Source organism: Cajanus cajan, chromosome 1, assembly GCF_000230855.2.
Source record: "Cajanus cajan strain Asha chromosome 1, NIPB_CcT2T_4, whole genome shotgun sequence".
Lineage (NCBI taxonomy): Eukaryota > Viridiplantae > Streptophyta > Magnoliopsida > Fabales > Fabaceae > Cajanus > Cajanus cajan.
The window spans coordinates 17,964,123-17,985,023 of record NC_138517.1 but is presented as its reverse complement, the minus strand read 5'-3'; the positions used below and the strand labels follow the sequence as shown (position 1 = coordinate 17,985,023).

The window sequence follows — 20,901 nt, the reverse complement described above, 5'->3', positions numbered from 1 at the left end:
GGAGATGATTTCTATACTTATCTTGTTAATGGTGATCGCTTAAGTTATCTTGAGGCTATTAGTTCTCTAGATGTAGATCTTTGAAAACAAGTCATTAAGATTGAAATTAATTCCATCAAAAAGAACAATACTTGGATTTTAGTAGATTTACATAAAGGAGCAAAAACCTTTTGGGTGTAGGTGGATCTTTAAGAAAAAGTATAAACCTAAATGGATCTATAGACAAGTGCAAAGCTAGGTTGGTAACTAAATGGTTTACTCAGAAAACAAACATAGATTACTTTGACACTTTTGCTCTAATTACCAAAATTTCCTCTATTTTTTGTTTTGATAGCCTTAGTGTCTATATATAAGTTAGTAATTCAGCAATTAGATGTGAAGATGACTTTCTTAAATGTTGACCTAGAGAAAGAGATATATATATATATATATATATATATCCCAACTTGAAAGGTGTGTGTTTCTTGGTGATGAAAACAAAATGTGCAAACTTCTTAAATCCCTTAATGGTCCAAAACAAGCACCAAAACAATGACATGAAAAGTTTAATGTTGTTGTTCTAAGTGATGATTTTAAATCTAGTGATGTTGATAGATGAGTGTACACAAAATCTGTAAATGGTGATTGTGTCATAATATGTTTATATGTGGATGACATGTTTACTTTTGGTACATACATTAATGTAGTTTTAAGATTTAAATCCTTTTTGGTCTCTGACTTTGATATGAAAGACATGGGAGCAGCAAGTGTAATCTTGGGAATAATAAGAAAGGGAGATAATATATTACTATCCAAAGAACACTATGTTGAAAAACTTCTCAAAAAGTTTGATTATTATGACTCTAAGTCAATTAGTACCTCTTATGATGCTAATTCTCAATTAAAGAAAAATAGAAGAGATCTTATTACTCAATATCCAAATGCCCAAATCATTGGCAGCCTACTACATCTTATGAATTTCTATAGACCTGATATAACATATGTAGTAGGTAGATTGAGCAAATACACTCAAAATCCTAATGAGTGTCATTGGGATGCACTTGCAAGACCGATGAGATACTTGGAAGGTACCATGGATTATGGTATTGTATATAGTGGATTCCTGTTGTACTAGAAGGGTATAATGATACTAATTAGATTTTAAACTCAGATGAAACAAATGCACTTAGTTGTTACGTGTTTACAATTGGTGGAGGAACGGTGTAATTAGAGTTTGTTAGTCCAAAAATGGCTAGCACTAAGGTTGAGTGGTTGAAAAACTTAGCAAATATCCTTTGAGAATAAAACTAACTACATCAGTGTCAATGCATTGTTATTGTCAATGCATTGTTATTGCCAATCGACAATAGTTATAGCTAAGAACAAAACTTACAATGGGAAAAATATGCACATACAATTGAGATGTTATGTGATAAAGTCATTGCCAAAGGATGGAACAATTTCCATCGATTAGTGAAAATAGAAGGAAAGTTAGCAGGTTCCCTAACAAAACTCCTACGAAGAAAAATGATTTTAGAAGCGTTAAGAGGAATCAGACATAAGCCACCTAAAAACAAACTATTATGGTAACCCAACTTTTGTGTTTGAAAATCCCATGAAGAGAAAAACAAGTCATTTATTAGTTCTCCTAGTACTAAAATTGATTAGAATTCAATTTTGGTTCCTCCAAATGACGTGAGAAAGTGCTAGGTATTGCATTATTGAGAAGATAAGTTTTATAGTTAAACATTATGTGGTTATGAGAAAGCTTAACAAAATAAAACTTTAAATGAAGTTCATATCCCTTATGGGTGGTGTAGGAAGCAACATACACTTGATGAAATCACCTACACAAGTGTCAAGTGGGGTCATATGTATGAGATTTTGGCGAAATCTCTAGAAGACTCATGAATATTGGACAAGAACATGTCATAAAAGTGCAACACAAGGATAAAAACAAGAATTGTGGAGTGTGTTTTGATTGGTTAACTTTTAACACATGTCAAGTGTTTTAGGTTTAATATGGCTTACTCACTCAAAACATTATGTATTAGATTTTATCAGTCTAAGGTTTGGTTCAATAGCTTGTTATACCATATTTGATGCATTACATCCTATAAAAGAATCCAGAGCTTCTATCTCTCTTCTTTAAAATGTTCCCTTACCTTTTGTAATATGCTATGGATTGTTATATCTAAGGTATTACAAATTGTAGAAGTCCTACATAGGTTGGTATTGCTTGTAGAGAATGGTTTAATATCAAGTTGTGATATAGACTTACAAAGAGGCTAGTAAGAGTGGAGAGGCTCGCGTGAGATCAAATGGGTTTGTTGTAGTGCACATCAACTGATTTATCCCCCTTATGGATGAGATGCATGAGCTTCTCACAATTTTTATGAAAATTTAATATTATTTTTAAATATTTTCAAACATTAAGAGCTTACACCAGAGTAACTATTTTAGCATCTTCATAAATTAATTACTCATAAAATCCCATTTTAATGATTTTTATTTTCTGGTCGTTGGTGCTTTATTACTCTTTATTCCTTTAAATTAATTTTTAATTCTCGTGTACCTCTAGCCTCCAGTAAATAGCTCTACCTTTTGAAGAAGAAGAACTCATGAGTAGCAAAACTCTCATCTCTATCACACAACACAAATTATCTCTATTTCTTTGATCTGGGTTTTGAGTTTTTCTTGCTAGTTTTGTAGCTTCGGTTCCAAAATTAAGATATTTTTGTAGTATCTTGGGGATAAACCAATGAGCTTGATGAATAATGAAAAATCATTATTTGGGAAGCTTGTAAAGGAATGTTGGTCTCATTCACTACTAGAATTTATCTTATTATATGAGTTTTTTTTTGTGAATTTTGTATTAAAATTTGTAGCAAACATTATTCTTACTAATTTTTCGGTTAAATTTTATCTACATGTAATACTTTCATAGATAATATATTTTTTGCAAATTTTAATATTTACTAGAAATTCTCCTGCGAAATTTCTTGAGAAAAAATTCGCAGGAAAATTTTCTACAAAAAAATCGCAAAAAAGAAGAATCGTAGGAAAGTTTCTTACGAATTTATTTTTGCAAGAAAATTTACAAGAAACAAAATAAAATTCTTACAATATTTTTTACAAATTTTTACCATGGAAATTTTTTTTACGATCCTTAAAATTATAGCAAAATTTATAGAAATTTCTTGTACTTTATTTTTCATAAAAAAATTATAAGAAATAACTTTAAATTATTTTTCATAAATAAATTTGTAAAAAAAATTTGTGAAATTATTATTACAAGAAAATTAGCATATGCGAATATTTTTTTTATAGAAAAATTCATAAGAAAATGACACTTTTTTAATAGTGATTTTTAGGTTACTGAATCACATTGTTAGAGGAAGTTATAGTTGATGGATTCTATTAAAGGGCCTTATGGTGTGAAGGGTTCAACAACTAAAAGAGAAATGCCCGACGAGTTTTATATCTTCATCCTTCCATTTTTATTTTCTTAGTAAACCTCTCTTATCTCTTCTATTTAAACTACTTCTCTAATCCTTGCCTTTCCATTTACCTTTCATCTCATTTTTCTCCTCTAAATACTATCCTTGGTAGTATCTAAGGAACAATTTTTTTACCAAAGCTGAATCTATGCCATTAGAGAAGTGGAGTTGTTAGAAGAAAAGATTGTGGTGAATAATGAACTTAAATTTCATTGAAGGTGAATGAATCCTTTTATAATGATAAGAAGCATTGTTAGTTGTTTATGTTAAAACAGAATAATAATTGAAAAACCTTAACAAGCTTGGAAATAATTGTGTAAATTCATTAACAGGGGGAAAGAATACAACAAGAGAAGATGTATTGTATGATATCAAGATACGATTAAAGGAATCACAAAGTTTAGAACAAAGTATCAATATCATATCACTACAAAAGGACTTGAAAAATGATATTAAAGTTTCCCTCACAAAATTGGAGCATGGAGAAGATCCATGAATGCAATCCATTCAGCTACATATCCATTCCCAGAGCAAACCTCCATCAAAGAACCTTCAAGAATCAAAACTCAAACCTATTAATTTCTAGCACTAAGAACACAAGGAAGAGAGAAAAGAGAAAATGTAAAATGGTGCAACAATTCCTATTTATAGTTTCAGGCTGTTTCTAGTGATCACTTTGTGATGGGTGTTGGAAAGTCTTACATTGCCTATTCAATTATTATTGGATGCAATTTATATATATATTGAACAATTTCACTTAATGCCAATTGAGTTTAAGATGAAATTTAACAAGGTACAAGAGCCTATGAAATTTAACCAAGTTGCGCTATCTTTCGACATGTAAATTCAACACAATATAAATAGAAACAAATATAAATTTCATATTAATTTATATGCATTACATGTTACTTTTATTTTATATTAATTTTAAATAAATTTAAACATTATATGAAAGACTAATATTTATAATATGAAAGGTCATCGCATTATTCACTTTCGAGATGTTAGAGGATTTAATTCTAAAGATTATATAGTACGAATAAAAGATTATTGTTGACCTCTAAATTTTATATATGCGATCAAATCATAATAAACTCATTGAAATAACTTTCGTGAAATGACAATATTTTTCTTAGATTAAAATTATTTCTGTTTCTAGCATTTTACCATAAATATTTTGAATCTTTTTAATTAGAACTTGACAAAATATGTTTGCATGGAATTAATCATTAAACCCACAAATTTGATCTATTACTATGGAGGGGAGCTAGGTGTTATGAGCAATAGCTATCTCTAAAAAACGACTACAACTACAACTCTACAAGTCAATTGAATATATTTTAAGCCAAACAGTGCTTTATGAAGATTGAATATCTCAAAAGACTGAGGTTTTATTAAAAATAAAAAAAAGGTTAAGTAGCTGGGTTTTATTACTAACCATGCATGCAACGCGTCCTTAAAAAATTACCGCGTGTAACACATTATTATTTATTATTGCTTTCAGATTTATAGAAGATCTGGTTTTATTATTTTAATAATGTCTACTTTAACATACCAAAAGATATACCATCTAATGAACAAATAGCAATTATACCAAATAATAAAAAATACTGATTTTTTAACATGCATGCAGCATTTAATCTTCTAATTAATAAGGTTTTGAATTGAATTTGAAAATAGAAAAAAATGTGTTGGAGAAAAGAAATGCTATTAAAAGTAATGATTAGATATTTTTTTATATAAAAAAATTAGTCATTTGAATATTTCATACAAATTGTAAAATGGTTAAAGAAAATCATATACCAAATAGTATATTGATGTACATAGATACTTTAATGCAGTCATATATAATAGGGAGGTTCACAACCAAAGGTTCTTCCCTTTGACAACATTCAACATAGACGATTGTGAAGTTGCTTTGATTTTTCTTTCCCTAGGTAATTATTACAAGTATGTTCTATTCTTGCATGTAGTTTTAAACGCTTCTAAGGTTTTATGTTTTATTAACATGAAGAGCCCAACGTAATATGATTTGTTGTTATTTATCTTCTTTCTATGATATCACACTCTTGTTTCCTGTGTCTCTCAATCATCTGTCTTTGGATTCGTTTTCTTCTTCTATATTATTCAGTATCTGAGAGACCCTTTAAGTGACCCAGCTGAAATCGGTTGTGTTGCATGCGTTGAAAAAGTGTCTTAGTGTTTATTTTGCAAAGCTGAAATTGTGTTCTTGAAACAAACACTTGTGTCATGTAGTGGATGCATATGCAACTGCCTTTTAAACTAAATACTCCATACAATTGGCATAAACAGTTTACATTTTAAGAAAGACTAGTTTTTTTTTTTCTTGGTTCGTTGTATGTTTAATATTTCTTTTTTCTTATGAAGTTTGCTTTCTGGTGTTTCTTGTATATGATAAATTATATTTTTAATTTCTTTATTTATTTTTAGAATTTAATTTAGTCTCATTGTTTTTAAAAGATTCAATTCGGGTCTTTAATTTTTAAAAGATGTTCTAATGTTATCCTTTCGTCCAAATAGATACTAACAACGTTAAAGAAATTAGATGAAAAATGACAACATTAAATATTTTATAAAAATTAGAGGACTAAATTATTTTAAAACAGTGAAATTAAATTAAACATTTAAATAATTTAATTTGGTCATCTAATTTTCAAACGACATTCAATGATGTCCTTCTTTCAGATTTCATTAACATCATTAATGTAAATTTGGACGGAAGGATAACATTGAACATTTTTAAAAAATTAAAAAATTAAATTAAATTATTTAAAAATAATAAAATCAAATTGAAATTTAAAAATAAATAGGATGACTAAACAATAATTTAACCTATGATTATTTAGTTAGCCTTCCTTATGTTCCTAATAACTTAGGTTTTTTGGACTTTTTTGTTGTTGTTTGGGTATAACTCTCCAATACTATGCCAACCCAATTTAAAAAAAAGTAACAAACATAAATATCTAATGTGTTCTAACAAACTTTGGGTAAGCTTTTATTTTATTTTATTTTATTTTCTCCAGAATAAGTAAGGATAAAAATAAGTAAACTAAGTCGTTGAAGGAAAATTAATGATTGATATTACTTTATAATTTATACTAATAAAAAAGGGATATCAAATTTTGATGTATATAAAGTTTGGTCTAATTTATTTTTATAATTATTTCTAAGCGATTAAATCACTTTGTACTTCATTATATTTTATTTATTTATTTTCATTTGTTTTACTTTCCATGATATTTAATTTTCAAAAATTTCATCTTTTAAATAACAACTTATTATCTTTTTATTTTTATTTTCAAATGGAGAGGCACGAGACACCTCTTTTTTCTCTAAGTACGTATTATAAGGAGATAGAAGTGTGTAACCATTTTTGAATCTTCATTTTATAGTAAATCATTATATTATTCAAATATTAAAAAGTAAAAAAAAAATAACTCATGTTCTCTTTAAATAATCATCCACAATCATCTATTTCACTATATCTTTTATTGTTTTATTAATTTTCAAAAAAATTAAGAGGTTAGGATCTCTTATCTCTACTAGTACTCTCAAAAGTGAATGATTCATTCTAGAGGAGTCATAAGCTTTTAGGTGAATTGGTTCATATGATGATATGACTATAAATTTTTATTTCCAAGAGGATTATTTCTAAGATGATAATAGTTCTAAGTTCCACCCTTGCCTTCTATTTCTATTGAATAAGTTGAATTTCAGCACAAGGTTTCAAGCCCAAAATATTGTTGCATGGGTTAGTTGCAACCCCCACCTAGCTAAGAAGTAATAAATTTAGCATTTGGAAGACTTGGTTCATGGTGACAGCTGTGTTTCTTATTCTACAATTGATAGGAGCTGCATTCTTTGGTTCAAATATTGTTCAACTTTTAGAAAACAGTTTTTGATGGGTTATTTTTATAAGGTTATTACACAAATATACTCCATAATGATGAGACATTGTCCGTTTTGGGTCTAAAGCGCTTATGATTTTATTTTTGGTCATTACCCAAAAAGCCTCTCTAACATTGCAGTATGTGTGTGTTTTATAAATTGTTATTTTTTCTCTTATTTTATTAATGTGGGACTTGTTTGTATCCAACAGTTTTCTCGGTAAAGATATGATTCAGTTGCCCTATATGTTACAGAGTTTGAGCAGAGAAGAGAAGCCAAAATGAAGATGGAGGATTTTTGGAGCATGATTTGTGGGGATTCTGAGTGTGGAAGAAAGCCTTTGTGTTATGATTTCAAGTTTTTGAAAGATCCTTCTACATGCTTCAGCCATTTGTTGGTTATTTGCTTTGATGTGTTACTACTGATCATGCTGTCACTAAAAATGATTCACAAGTCTTCACCGAGATCATTTTGGACTCTAATCCGAATGGAAAGTTATTCAAATTTGCAGTTAGTATCTATCATAATCGATGGTAGTCTTGGGTTGTTGCATTTGTGTTTAGGTATTTGGGTTTTAGAGGAAAAGTTGAGGAAAACGAACACTGCTTTTCCTCTTAATTGGTGGTTATTAGAACTCTTTCAGGGATTCACATGGTTGTTAGTAGGTTTAATCGTAAGTCTTCAGTTGAAGCAACTAGCAAGAGTATGGTTATGGTTATTTTCTATTCTTATGTTCTTTGTTTCTGTTATGCTATGTGCTTTTTCCATTTCTCATGCAATTACTAGCAAAGAAATGTCTCTGAAGGCTACTTTAGACGTTCTATCATTTCCAGGAGCAATTTTACTACTCTCATGCACTTATAAAACATGCAAATGTAAAGACACTAATGAAGAAAATGATGAAAGACATTATGCTCCTTTAAATGGCCAGTTCAATGAAGTTGATCCTATTAGCTACGTAACCCCATTTGCCAAAGCTGGATTCTTTAGTAGGATGTCATTTTGGTGGTTGAATCCATTGATGAAAAGGGGTCAAGATAAAACACTTGAGGATGAGGATATCCCAAAGTTGCGGGAGTTAGATCGAGCAGAAACTTGTTACCTTTTGTTTGTAGAACAATTGAACAAACAGAAACAAAAGGAACCGTCATCACTGTCAATTTTGTGGGTAATAATTTTGTGTCACTGGAGAGAGATTTTGATATCAGGGATTTTTGCATTGTTCAAAGTACTCTCTCAATCTGCTGGTCCTTTACTTCTAAATGCCTTTATATTGGTTTCTGAGGGTAAAGGAAGTTTCAAATATGAAGGTTATGTATTGGCCATATCACTTTTCTTTATAAAGATCATAGAATCCCAATCACAAAGGCAATGGTATTTCCGCAGTAGACTTGTTGGGATGAATGTTAAGTCACTGCTTACTACATGCATTTATAAAAAGCTATTGAGGTTATCCAATGTAGCTAAATTGACACACTCTGGTGGTGAGATAATGAATTATGTGACTGTGGATGCTTATAGAATTGGAGAATTCCCATTTTGGTTTCACCAGACATGGACTACAAGCATCCAACTGTGTATTGCATTAGTAATACTTTTCCGTGCTATTGGGCTAGCAACAATTGCCTCATTGGTTGTGATAGTTCTTACTATGCTTTGCAATACTCCACTAGCAAAGTTACAACACAAGTTTCAGACCAAACTCATGGTGGCTCAAGATGAGAGATTGAAGGCTAGTTCCGAGGCTATTGTGAATATGAAAGTGCTAAAACTATATGCATGGGAAAGTCATTATAAAAATGCTATAGAAAAGTTGAGGAATGTGGAACTCAAATTTTTAGCTTCAGTGCAATTAAGAAGGGCATACAATATATTTCTCTTTTGGAGTGCACCTATTTTGGTCTCTGCTGTTTCCTTTTGGGCATGTTACTTTCTGAACATTCCTTTACATGCAAATAATGTATTTACCTTTGTGGCTACTTTACGCCTTGTGCAAGAGCCAATAACAGCCATCCCAGATGTTGTTGGGGCAGTCATTCAAGCAAAAGTTGCATTTGCTCGGATTGTTAAATTCCTCAAAGCATCTGAACTGGAAAGTGAAAATTTCAAGAACAAGTGTTTTGATGATAATATTAGAGGCTCAATTTTAATCGAATCTGCTGACTTTTCATGGGAAGGTAATGCATCAAAGCCTACTTTGAGGAACATAAACTTGGAGGTTAAACAAAGGCAAAAGGTGGCTATTTGTGGACAAGTTGGCTCAGGAAAATCAACCCTCTTAGCAACAATTCTTGGAGAAGTTCCTAAGACAAAGGGAAATGTAATCTTTTATTCTTTGTTTGCTCATAAAATACCATATGAAAACTTGTGATGCTCTGGTTGGTTATAATATGAATGACATTCCTACTTTTCTGTCACCAAGTATATTTAGTAAATGTCCTCACCATATTGCAGTGAAGCATTCATGTCCTTAATTTAACCAGTAATGTTATGAATGTCTATTTCATTTTCTGATTTACAGATTGAAATTTATGGGAAGTTTGCATATGTTTCGCAAACAGCATGGATACAGACGGGTACATTACGGGAAAATATTTTGTTTGGATCTGATTTGGACATGCATAGATATCAAGAAACACTTCATAGATCTTCACTAGTTAAGGACATTGAGCTGTTTCCCCATGGTGACTTAACTGAAATAGGTGAGAGAGGAACTAACTTGAGTGGAGGTCAAAAGCAGCGAATTCAACTTGCTCGTGCTCTTTATCAGAATGCTGATGTATATCTCTTGGATGATCCATTCAGTGCTGTTGATGCAAATACAGCCACAAATTTGTTTAATGTAATGACATCTTCCTTTCATCAAATGCTGCTTGTATATTTGTCATTCTTTACTGAAAGATGTCTTCGAATCTTGGCAGGAATACATCATGGAAGGACTAAAAGGGAAGACTGTCTTACTCGTGACTCATCAAGTTGACTTTCTCCCAGCGTTTGATTCTGTTTTGGTAATTTCATTCATCTTAAGGCATTAATTTAGAATGCCAATGCCACTGTTCATCTTTCATATCTCTGTTTCCTGCCATGTAACTAGCAATTGTTGATTTGTAATGAACTAATTGGTTTCATTTTTGTTTTGTTTCAATATCTTTCTTGTTTATCCTGCTTCTACCTATTTGGTTTAACATGTTAGGCTAAAGAACGAGACCTGTCGATTATTATGCTGTTTTTCACCCATGTATCATAATTAATACTTTTAACATTTCCTAAGGAAAATACCTGTTAAATTACTATCAAGACTTTAACATTAAATACTTTTCGAAGATGAGTGGAATCTACTAGAGAAGATAATTAATTTTCCAGAATCAATAATAACAAGGTTCCTCAATTCAGAAAGAAATGGACTGTTTTGACTTTAGAAGCTTATATTTGAGCTCTTGTTCCTGCTATAGTAGTTTTTGCCACTTCATTTTAATGTTGCTAAGTGAGTAGTAAATTATTGTTTAGTTACCAACAAGTTGTTGGTCCAAGTGGTACTGCACTCAGTTTCCTTAAGTAAGATCTCGAATTGAACATGGTTAAAAGGAGAGATCCCACTAAAGGTGATCAGTCATGTTCTCTCACAAAGATTATTTATCGGTAAAATTAGTGGATATTTCGTACGAATAACATGGTTATCCAAAAAAAAATCATTGTTTAGTTATTTTTCAGTCATTTTTTTCCAACTTGGACTTTGTAACTGAGTTATTTTCCATTATAGTTCATGTCAGATGGAGAAATCCTACAGCAAGCTCCTTATCACCATATTTTGAGCTCAAGCCAAGAATTCCAAGACCTTGTCAATGCTCACAAAGAAACTTCTAATTCTAATCAATTTGTGAGTGTTACATCTTCCCAGAGAAATTTGACTTCTGATAGAGAGATTACACAAGCTTTCATGGAGAAGCAGTTTAAAGCAACAAATAGAGATCAATTAATTAAGCAAGAAGAGAGAGAGACAGGGGACACAGGGTTGAAGCCTTACAGGCAGTATCTGAATCAGATGAAAGGCTATATATACTTTTCTATGGTTTCCCTTTGTTACATTGCCTTCGTTATTTGCCAGATATTGCAAAACTCATGGATGGCAGCAAATGTTGACAATCCCTATGTCAGCTCGTTACAATTGATTCTTGTTTACATCTTGATTGGAGCAATTTCAACTATTTTCTTACTGATCAGATGTCTAACTACAGTTTCCTTGGGTATTAAATCATCACAAAATTTATTTGTACAGTTGATGGATTCACTTTTTCGTGCACCAATGTCATTTTATGACTCTACACCGATGGGAAGAATACTTAGCAGAGTAAGCATATAAACAATTTCTTTGCAATGAAATATAATGAAGGTAATAGTATTTTGACTGTCATTTCCTTGTCAAGGTCTCATCAGATTTGAGCATTGTGGATCTCGATATACCCTTCAGCCTTGGTATATCTGTTGGAGGACCTATAATTTGTTGTTCTAATCTTTTAGTTTTAGCAATTGTCACTTGGCAAGTCTTGGTTGTCTCTATACCAATGGTGTACATTGCGATTTGCTTGCAGGTAATTAACAGATTCTTCTTTGAAATATATTGTAATAGAGAAATAGTGTCTTCTTTTTAATTTCTATTGGCACATACATTTACATAAACCTCAATTTTGTACGAGGAGCTGATATGTTTTAAGCCTTCTCTACTTTAGCCTTTCAAATACTTGGAAGGTAAGCATATTAAAGATTTGTTCTTTCTGTTTTTGAATAGAGATACTTTTTTGCCTCTGCCAAAGAAGTGATGCGGATGAATGGCACAACAAAATCCTTTGTAGCTAATCATTTTGCTGAAACTGTTGCTGGAGTTGTGACAATAAGGGCTTTTGAGGAGGAAGCTCGTTTCTTTGATAAGAATCTTGATCTAATTGATATCAATGCCAGTTCTTTCTTCCATAGTTTTTCTTCAAATGAATGGTTGATCCAACGCTTAGAAATGGTCTCTGCAGTAGTTCTCGCCTCTGCAGCGCTTTGCATGGTTATGCTTCCACCCGGGACTTTCGCCCCTGGTAGGACTTTTGGTCATTGTGACCTCTGAAATGTCATTCTTTGAGTACTATCCTCAAAATTATTTTCTTTTTTCCTCAGAAAGTAGCATTAACTTTCTTGGTGCATGCTTCTTAATTTCAATATCATTTTTTCCAGGATTTATTGGCATGGCTCTCTCTTATGGATTTTCCCTAAACGCTTCTCTAGTAGTTTCAATTCAAAGTCAATGCAATCTAGCAAATTATATAATATCTGTAGAAAGGATAAATCAATATATGCATATTCCAAGTGAGGCCGAAGAAGTAATAGAAGGAAATCGCCCTCCTTTGAATTGGCCAGTTGCAGGAAAAGTGGAAATACATGATCTGCAGGTACTTGTTTAATTACATATCTTAAAATTTGCAGGATAGTGTTATAAAATATAAGAGTTTAAATGAACTGCACAATTTTCTGGTGTATACCGAAAACAGATAAGATATAGGCTTGAAGGGCCACTTGTACTCCATGGTATCACTTGCACATTTGTAGGAGGGCACAAGATTGGTATTGTTGGCAGGACAGGCAGTGGGAAATCCACTCTTATAGGTGCTTTATTTCGTCTTGTGGAGCCAGCTGGTGGAAAAATTGTAGTTGATGGCATAGACATCTCTTCTATTGGCCTTCATGATTTGAGGTCACGTTTTTGTATTATACCTCAGGATCCTACCCTTTTCAATGGAACAGTTAGATATAATTTGGACCCTTTATCTCAACATTCTGATCAAGAGATATGGGAGGTAACACTTTGTTACATTCATTTTATCATAGATTTTCAGAGCAAATATGGACTAATTCATGCATAATATAAACTCAGGTTCTTGGTAAATGTCAATTGCGAGAAACTGTTCAAGAGAAAGAAGATGGCCTCAACTCCTCAGGTACAACTTAAAGTTTCAGAATTTTATTGTTTAATTATCCTTTTAGTCCTTATAGTTTCATAAACTTTTATCTTTTAATTTCTATAGTTACAAAACATTCCCTTTTTGTTCCTATACATACAGCTTTTGTTTCTAGTCCCTATCGTTATCATATACTGCTATAGGGATTACAATCTAAAGTTATGAAATTATAAAGACTAAAAGGAAACAAAAATAGTATGTATAAATTAAGACTAAAATGAATATTTTTAATTATAGAGACTAAAAATAAAGTTCATGAAACTTTAAGGACCACAAGGGTAATTAAACCAAAATTTTACTATACTGCAAGAGCTTTTTTCCTAATTAGTAATGACTCATTGAAATTGTTACTTAGTTGTTGGAGAGGGATCAAACTGGAGCATGGGACAAAGACAACTATTCTGTTTGGGGCGTGCTCTTTTGAGAAGAAGTAAAATATTGGTGTTGGATGAAGCAACTGCATCAATTGATAACATAACTGATATGATTCTGCAGAAAACCATTAGGACTGAGTTTGCAGATTGCACAGTGATCACAGTAGCTCACAGAATACCAACCGTGATGGATTGTACAATGGTTCTTTCAATCAGTGAAGGTAAGTTGCATATTGACTGCATTTTATATCATTTAACAAACTTTTAAGACTAGTCCTTAAGTCTACTTCCATTTTCTAATGTTGATACCAAACTATCCTTTTATAAAAATTGAACATTTAAGAGTGCAAATACCACTTGGTTTGAGCAACACAACACATAGGTTTGTTGTTGAGAAAAGGGTCTGGTTGCATAGCATTAACGTAGATGGTAATATGATAAACAATAAGGTAATTGATTTAACATTTCCGTACACTTCCATGGCTTATAAATGATAACTTATAAATTATGGGTTACCTGATTTCACACTTGAAGACAACAAACAAAGAAGTTGAAGAGTATTTCTTATCATTTACATGTTTTCTTCAAAGAAAAGGATATTGTATTAACAGGAAATTTGGTGGAATATGATGAACCAATGAGCCTAATGAAGACTGAAGGATCACTATTCAGGCAGCTTGTCAATGAATACTACTCTCATTTTCAATCTACTATAGAATCACGTTGATGCTGGAAAATTGGTTTTATTGTGAACTAGACATGGACTTGCGGTGCGGTTTATTGAAATTTCATGTTTTTATATAATATTTTAATATATGTATATCAAAATTTTGTAACATGATAATTATTATTTTGGAATGTAAAGATATGAAATAAATATATGAAAATTGTTATATATTAATCACATAATATTTATAGTTGCTAGGTTTTTATGGATTACATCACAAAATTGTGTTCACACTGTTCTATTAAAAATCGTTAAAAATAAACATTGAGGAAAACGTTAGGGTTTGTACTTATATATGTAGATATATGATTTGTTGTTAATTAGTTATAATAAAATAAGATAATATTATGGAATCACACGGAAGTATTTTTTGTGAGATGAAATCATTTCAGAGACATTTTAAATTGATGTGTCAATGCAATACAAAATAACTCAACTTTTACATTATAATTAACTGTCTCGTGTCTAGGACGGGTTACACGTTTGCATACATATGTTTTGTAAAATAATGAAAATAGAGCTATATGAATGGAGAAATTAGGGTTTCTAATTATGAAGGAATAAGATTTGTTGTTATGGAGATATATCAAAATAAGAAGCTAGTATAGAATCACACATAAATATTTTTGCTAACATGACAACATTATTTTAGGGATATTTTAAATTGATTTTTCAATGTAATATAGAGTAACTCAACTTTTTATATTATAATGTCGTTACAATTGTCTCGTGTTTGCTACGGTTATGTGTCTGTGCGCACACACATATACACACACACATATATATATATATATATATATATATATATATATATATATATATATATATATATATATATATATATATATATATATATATATATATAAGACTTGTATAGAATAATGAAAATAAAGTTCCATGACGTGAGAAATTAGGGTTTGTACTTAAGAAGGTATATGATTTGTTGTTAAGGAGTTATATCAAAATAAGAGGATAGTATATAATCACGTGTAAGCATTTTTGCTAACATGACATTTTAAAGATATTTTAAACTAATGTGTCGAAATAATAAAGAGTAACTCAAGTTTTATATTATAATGGAGTTGTGACTGTCTCGTGTCTACAACGAGTCACATGTTTGCATACATAGGATTTGTATAGAGTAACAAAAATAGAGCTCCATGAAAGGAGAAATTTGGGTTTGTTCCTATGAAGGTATATGATTTGTTGTTAAGGGAGTTATATCAAAATAAAAGGATAATATATAATCACATGTATTCTTAGATATGACAACATTTTAGAGACATTAAACTAATGTGTCGTCATAATAAAGAGTAATTCAAGTTTTATATTATAACAAAGTTGCAACCTTCTCGTGTCTACAATGAGTCACATGTTTGCATATATAGGATTTTTATAGAATAATGAAAATAGAACTCCATGAAGGGACACATTAGGTTTGTGGATTAAGAAGGTATATTATTTTTTTGTTAAAGAGTTATATCAAAATAAAAGGATAGTATATAATTAGACGTAAGCATTTTTGTTGACATAACAATATTTTAAAAACGTTTTAAACTGACGTGAAAGCGTGTTCTATATATAATTCAAGTGAGTTGGTTTCCCCCTCTATGTGGGTGGATTAAATGCAACATATAGATGGTGATGCCAAGGTTACCCTATTTTTGTTGGTTGTGGTAGTCTTTTATCGGGATAGTAGTGGGGCTATCCTTAGGCGTTTTTATGAGTTTCTTAACATTAAATTTTCTCTCCATGCAGAATTCATCGGGGCTATGGTTGCTATATGGAAATTGCCTCTCTATAGGTTTGGTATAAAAGCATTTTCATCTCCAATTATTGCTCCCTAGAGTCTTAAAAATAGATGGAAAATTGTCTTTAAATGATCCCACTAGTGCCATTCAGAGTCTCTCATATCTTCCACGAGGGAAATTCTTTATCCCTATCTTTTGTCGGCATGACTTTTTTCATAACAAAACCAGGCCTGTTGTTCTTTTATTTTGTTAACTTCTTTTTGCTTGGGTTTCGGTTCTTGTCCCCCTAAGTTCTATACTAACTTGGAGTGCTACTGATCATTGGTAGAGTTTAATGTGACAACATAAAGGGAATTTTCTTCTTGATGCCTTTGCGTGCTTTTCTAAAAATAAAAAAATAAATTACTGTATATTAAAAATAAATAATAAATTACTATATATCTTACGTGAGACTGCTTATAAAGATATTTCTTCAACAAAATGATTTGTAGAGAGTTTTTTTTTAACTTCTTATTTAATTCAATTTTTATTTATCAAAATTATTTATGAATTAAGTATTAATATTTAAAATAAATTATCAATAAATAAAAATAATTTCTTGTTATAATACAAATTATTTATCATAAATCTAAAATATAATTTATATATTTAAAATTATTTATGTATATGAATACACTACAAGAAAACGTTGAATAAGCGGCGGAAAATAAGCATCGGCTAATAGCTGACGCAAATAGTATCGGAAAAGCTGACGCTATTTTAAGATTTAGCGTCGGCTTTTCCGACGCTAAACTTAAAATATTTAATTTAAATTTATTTTAAGTTTAGCGTCGGAAAAGCCGATGCTATTATTTAAATATAGCGTTGGCTTTTCCGACATTAATTTAATTTAAATTTAAATTAAGTTAGTGTCGGAAAAGTCGACGCTATATTTAAAGAATAGCGTTGGCTTTTCCGACGCTAAACTTAAAATAAATTTAAATTAAATTTATTTTAAGTTTAGCGTCTTTTAATATACGTGCTTTCACAGAGATAAAAATAATTTTTCCAATGTTATATACGCATAATGTGTTCTAGTACACTTGGTTATCAAGCTCACTTAAGACCTTAAGGTTCACGGATCGAGTCCCAGGAATGTTAAAAATACGAACGAATAAACGATAAGCGAGAAAAAGAAGGTAAAGAAAAACAGAAAATAAAATTTGTGTCAACATAGTGTCGGCTTAATCGACAATAAAAAATTAAAATAAATAAATTTATTAGTGACGTCTTAGCCGACACAAAAAAAATTGTGTCGACTTATTTAACGTTGGCCAAAAACCGACGAATAACCGACAATATTGCGTCGACTTTTATGATTTAGAGTCGGCTTTTGGCCGACTCTAAATTGAAACATTCTTGTAATGATATCAAATAAAATTTATATATTGAAATATAGTATTTATTCATATATAATTGATAATAAATTTTAATTATATATAATAAATATGTTTGTGCATTGTACAAACTAAAATATTAGTATAAATTTTAATTATATAAAATAAATATATACCAAATACATTTTTAAACTAAAATAATATTAATAATATAAATCAATACGGATATATATTAAAAGCATAGTTCATATTTGATTTAATTTTAATAATAAGAATTAAAAACCAATTCTAACCGCAATAAAAAAATGAGTTTCTATATATACTTGTTTGATTTGTATTTATTTATTTTTGATAAAACTTTGACAGAATTCTTTAGATACATTTGGTGTTATTATCAAATTAAAGTTAGAATTTTATTTCAGTAGTGTATTTAATGCAAGTCTTATTAATATATATTTATGAATACTATCAATATAAAATTTTAAGTTTGATTAGAAATTTTTTATGTACATTTGATAATTTAAAAAGTTCTGTTTGCACTATGTTTTAGTCATTCTATAAATATTATTTAACTTATCTAAACCTTGTATTACGAAAAGGATTAAAAAAAAAATTTCATTACTAAAAAATAAAAACTAATGTTGCTCGTAATAGCGCTATCGTTTCGGAAACGTTTGGCCTACTTTTATGTACTCTATTTGCTTGTTTGTTATTTTTCAAACTTCGCAGCGACAAACGTAGAAAAATAACACATTGAAGTGTTGAACACGGTCAACTGTGCGTCAAGACTGAAATGTTTTTCCACGAATCATGGACGTTGAATGCGTGCAATTCTTTCAACGCTATTCTTCATGATTTTATAAAAACGTTATTTTTATTATTTCTTTTAATATTCAGTTTTAAAAGAATAATGATGATAAAATGTCATGCTTTTATTTTCAGTGGAATTAGTTTTGAAAATTGAATACAAATAATTTTTTAAGTACGACTAAAAATCTTTAAAAAGAGCGTAAATTCTTTTTTATTCTGGGTGTTAATCTATTGGTTTTCAACTTGCAAGATAAGAAAAGTTAAAATTACCATTCGTATGAGGGAGAAATAGATTGCAGAAATGTAAATAAGTTAAGAGTTTAGAGAAGAAAAAAATATTAAGAAATGAAAGAGTAAGTTTAAAGAAGAAATAAAGATTAAAAAGCGAAAAAAGTTAAATTTGGAGAATAACAAGTAAATAGAAAGACATTACAAACAGGGACGGAGCCAGGATTTCAATACTGGGGGTGCCATATAGGGGGTGCCATATAGTAATATACATATGAGTTTATATTAAAAATATGAGTTTATATTAAAAATAGGGAGTGCCATATAGTAATATATATGTATATAAAAAAAAATTAAAATTGTTGGGGGGCCGTGGCACCCGTAGGTCCCCCCTTGGCTCCGTCCTTGATTACAAACAAATTGAAATGATAATTGAGAACAATGTAATAATTCATTGATTCGTTTGTGATTGTTGGGGACAAATGCCCCACCAAGTGTGTGTCACTGGCAGAGACCGATCCACCTTTGTGATTGTTGGGACAAATGCCCTCACCAAGTGAGTGAGCAAGTGTGTATGAGAGAGAGAAATTGTTTTTTTATTAATTTACACTCACTTGTTTTTTTTTTTTTTTAATATTGTTATAATTACAATATTTTTTTAAATGCACAAAAATGTAACTTGCTAACTTGTTCTTAAAAAATAAATGGATATAAGTTAACAAATCCTTATATATGTATTTGCGTAAAATTTTAAGATAGCCGAATTTTATAAAATTGAAAAAGAGTAAAAAGATGGAGAGGATTTCAAAAACGAGGTAATGCTCAAAACAGAGGAAGGTTTGATATAATAACTAAAGACCTCAAAGAAATCATTCGACAATGTATTAAGAAATCGAGAGGGCAGTTGCGAGAGGCTAACAGTAGTTGAAAGTGGTTACCTGCGTTGCATAATGCGAAGTGGTTATATATCACACCGTCGAACTAGTGCAAAATAATCGCCTCTTCCCTGTTTTCCATAAATAAACGAATCAAGCTCATTCATGAGGATCATGAATTCAATACTTATACAATCACACGCATTCATTGCCTACATTCATGGCTCTCATGCACGAGACTATTGAGTATAATTTATTGGCCATCTTCTTTTCTTTCTTAGCTTAGTTTAGCATAGTTTAGTATCTCTATTTCTTCACAGAATCTCATGCCTTGTAATTCACGAACTAATTGAAGTAAAGGATATAATTATTGTACTTAATGCAAGTGTTGTTAATTCTATTTACTTAAGTGTCTATATGCATGGATCTTGTTTCATGGTAGTCATAATTGAAGAGCATCTGGAAATCTTTGCACATTAAAATACATAAAATTGAATCTCAATTAGTTTAACTTGTTTATTTCAATATAGTCACTTATATTTTATGTGTATGAAATTCATTCCTAGAAAATTTGTTACATGCTAAGAACGTACATAATTGAATATGGGTGTCTTCTACAAAATTTATTTGATTTGGTTTAATCTAAATAGTTGCAAAATTCATTGGTGATCATAATCGAGAAATACGTAGGAAGCACCACTTGCTACACATATCTAGATTGAAAACTTTATTAGTTTGAACAAGAAGGATCTATAAACGAAAATCCCCGCAGACAAATTGGCACTTCTGGTGGGACTCGTTTGTACTAATTCAAACATAATTAAACTAGTTATAGGCATGTTTTATACTTAGGAGTGGAAGAACAATGTCTACATCTAGTCAAGTAAATATGAACAATGAAGAACATTGAAATGTAGAAAATAAGAACCCTAATCAAGAAAATGTATATGTAATGGTAAATGTAACCATAAGGACAATTTCTCCACCTCCAATAAATGTTACTAATATTGTTGGATTAGCAAATGTGTCATAAGAAGTTGTGAACACTACTCGAGAATACCCATGGGGTATGGCTTCAAATTGGAGGGCTACCTAGCCTATAAGTGTAGAAATGCCAGTACCTTACCCTATACCAAATCCTTAAATGGCTGTTAGTCTTATGGGTATAATGCGACCCCTAGAAAAATAAGGTTTGTTATGCAAGACCCTTACCAACATGTGGGTAAGAGCTAAGAATGGTCATTGATTCAACAAGGTAGTTATATGCCTATGGATATAAGTAATTAGACTATGATGACTCTTCAACAACAAATGAACCATAGTAATCCTGACATGGTAAACTTATCATCAACTCAGACCATAATGTATTAACT

At 30.5% G+C, this 20,901-nt stretch overlaps 1 protein-coding gene across 1 annotated transcript; it reads left to right on the top strand.

The window, feature by feature from the left end:
* The first annotated feature begins 5,319 nt into the window (after window positions 1-5,319).
* LOC109790959 (ABC transporter C family member 10-like) lies at window positions 5,320-14,662 on the top strand. The gene is made up of 12 exons (XM_083076040.1): window positions 5,320-5,416; window positions 7,643-9,708; window positions 9,910-10,230; window positions 10,310-10,396; window positions 11,149-11,736; window positions 11,813-11,977; window positions 12,175-12,469; window positions 12,606-12,820; window positions 12,920-13,225; window positions 13,303-13,366; window positions 13,743-13,982; window positions 14,373-14,662. Exons 2-12 carry the CDS (start codon window positions 7,669-7,671, stop codon window positions 14,486-14,488), a joined length of 4,437 nt encoding a protein of 1,478 aa, XP_082932166.1. The 5' UTR covers window positions 5,320-5,416; window positions 7,643-7,668; the 3' UTR covers window positions 14,489-14,662.
* The last annotated feature ends 6,239 nt before the right edge of the window (window positions 14,663-20,901 follow it).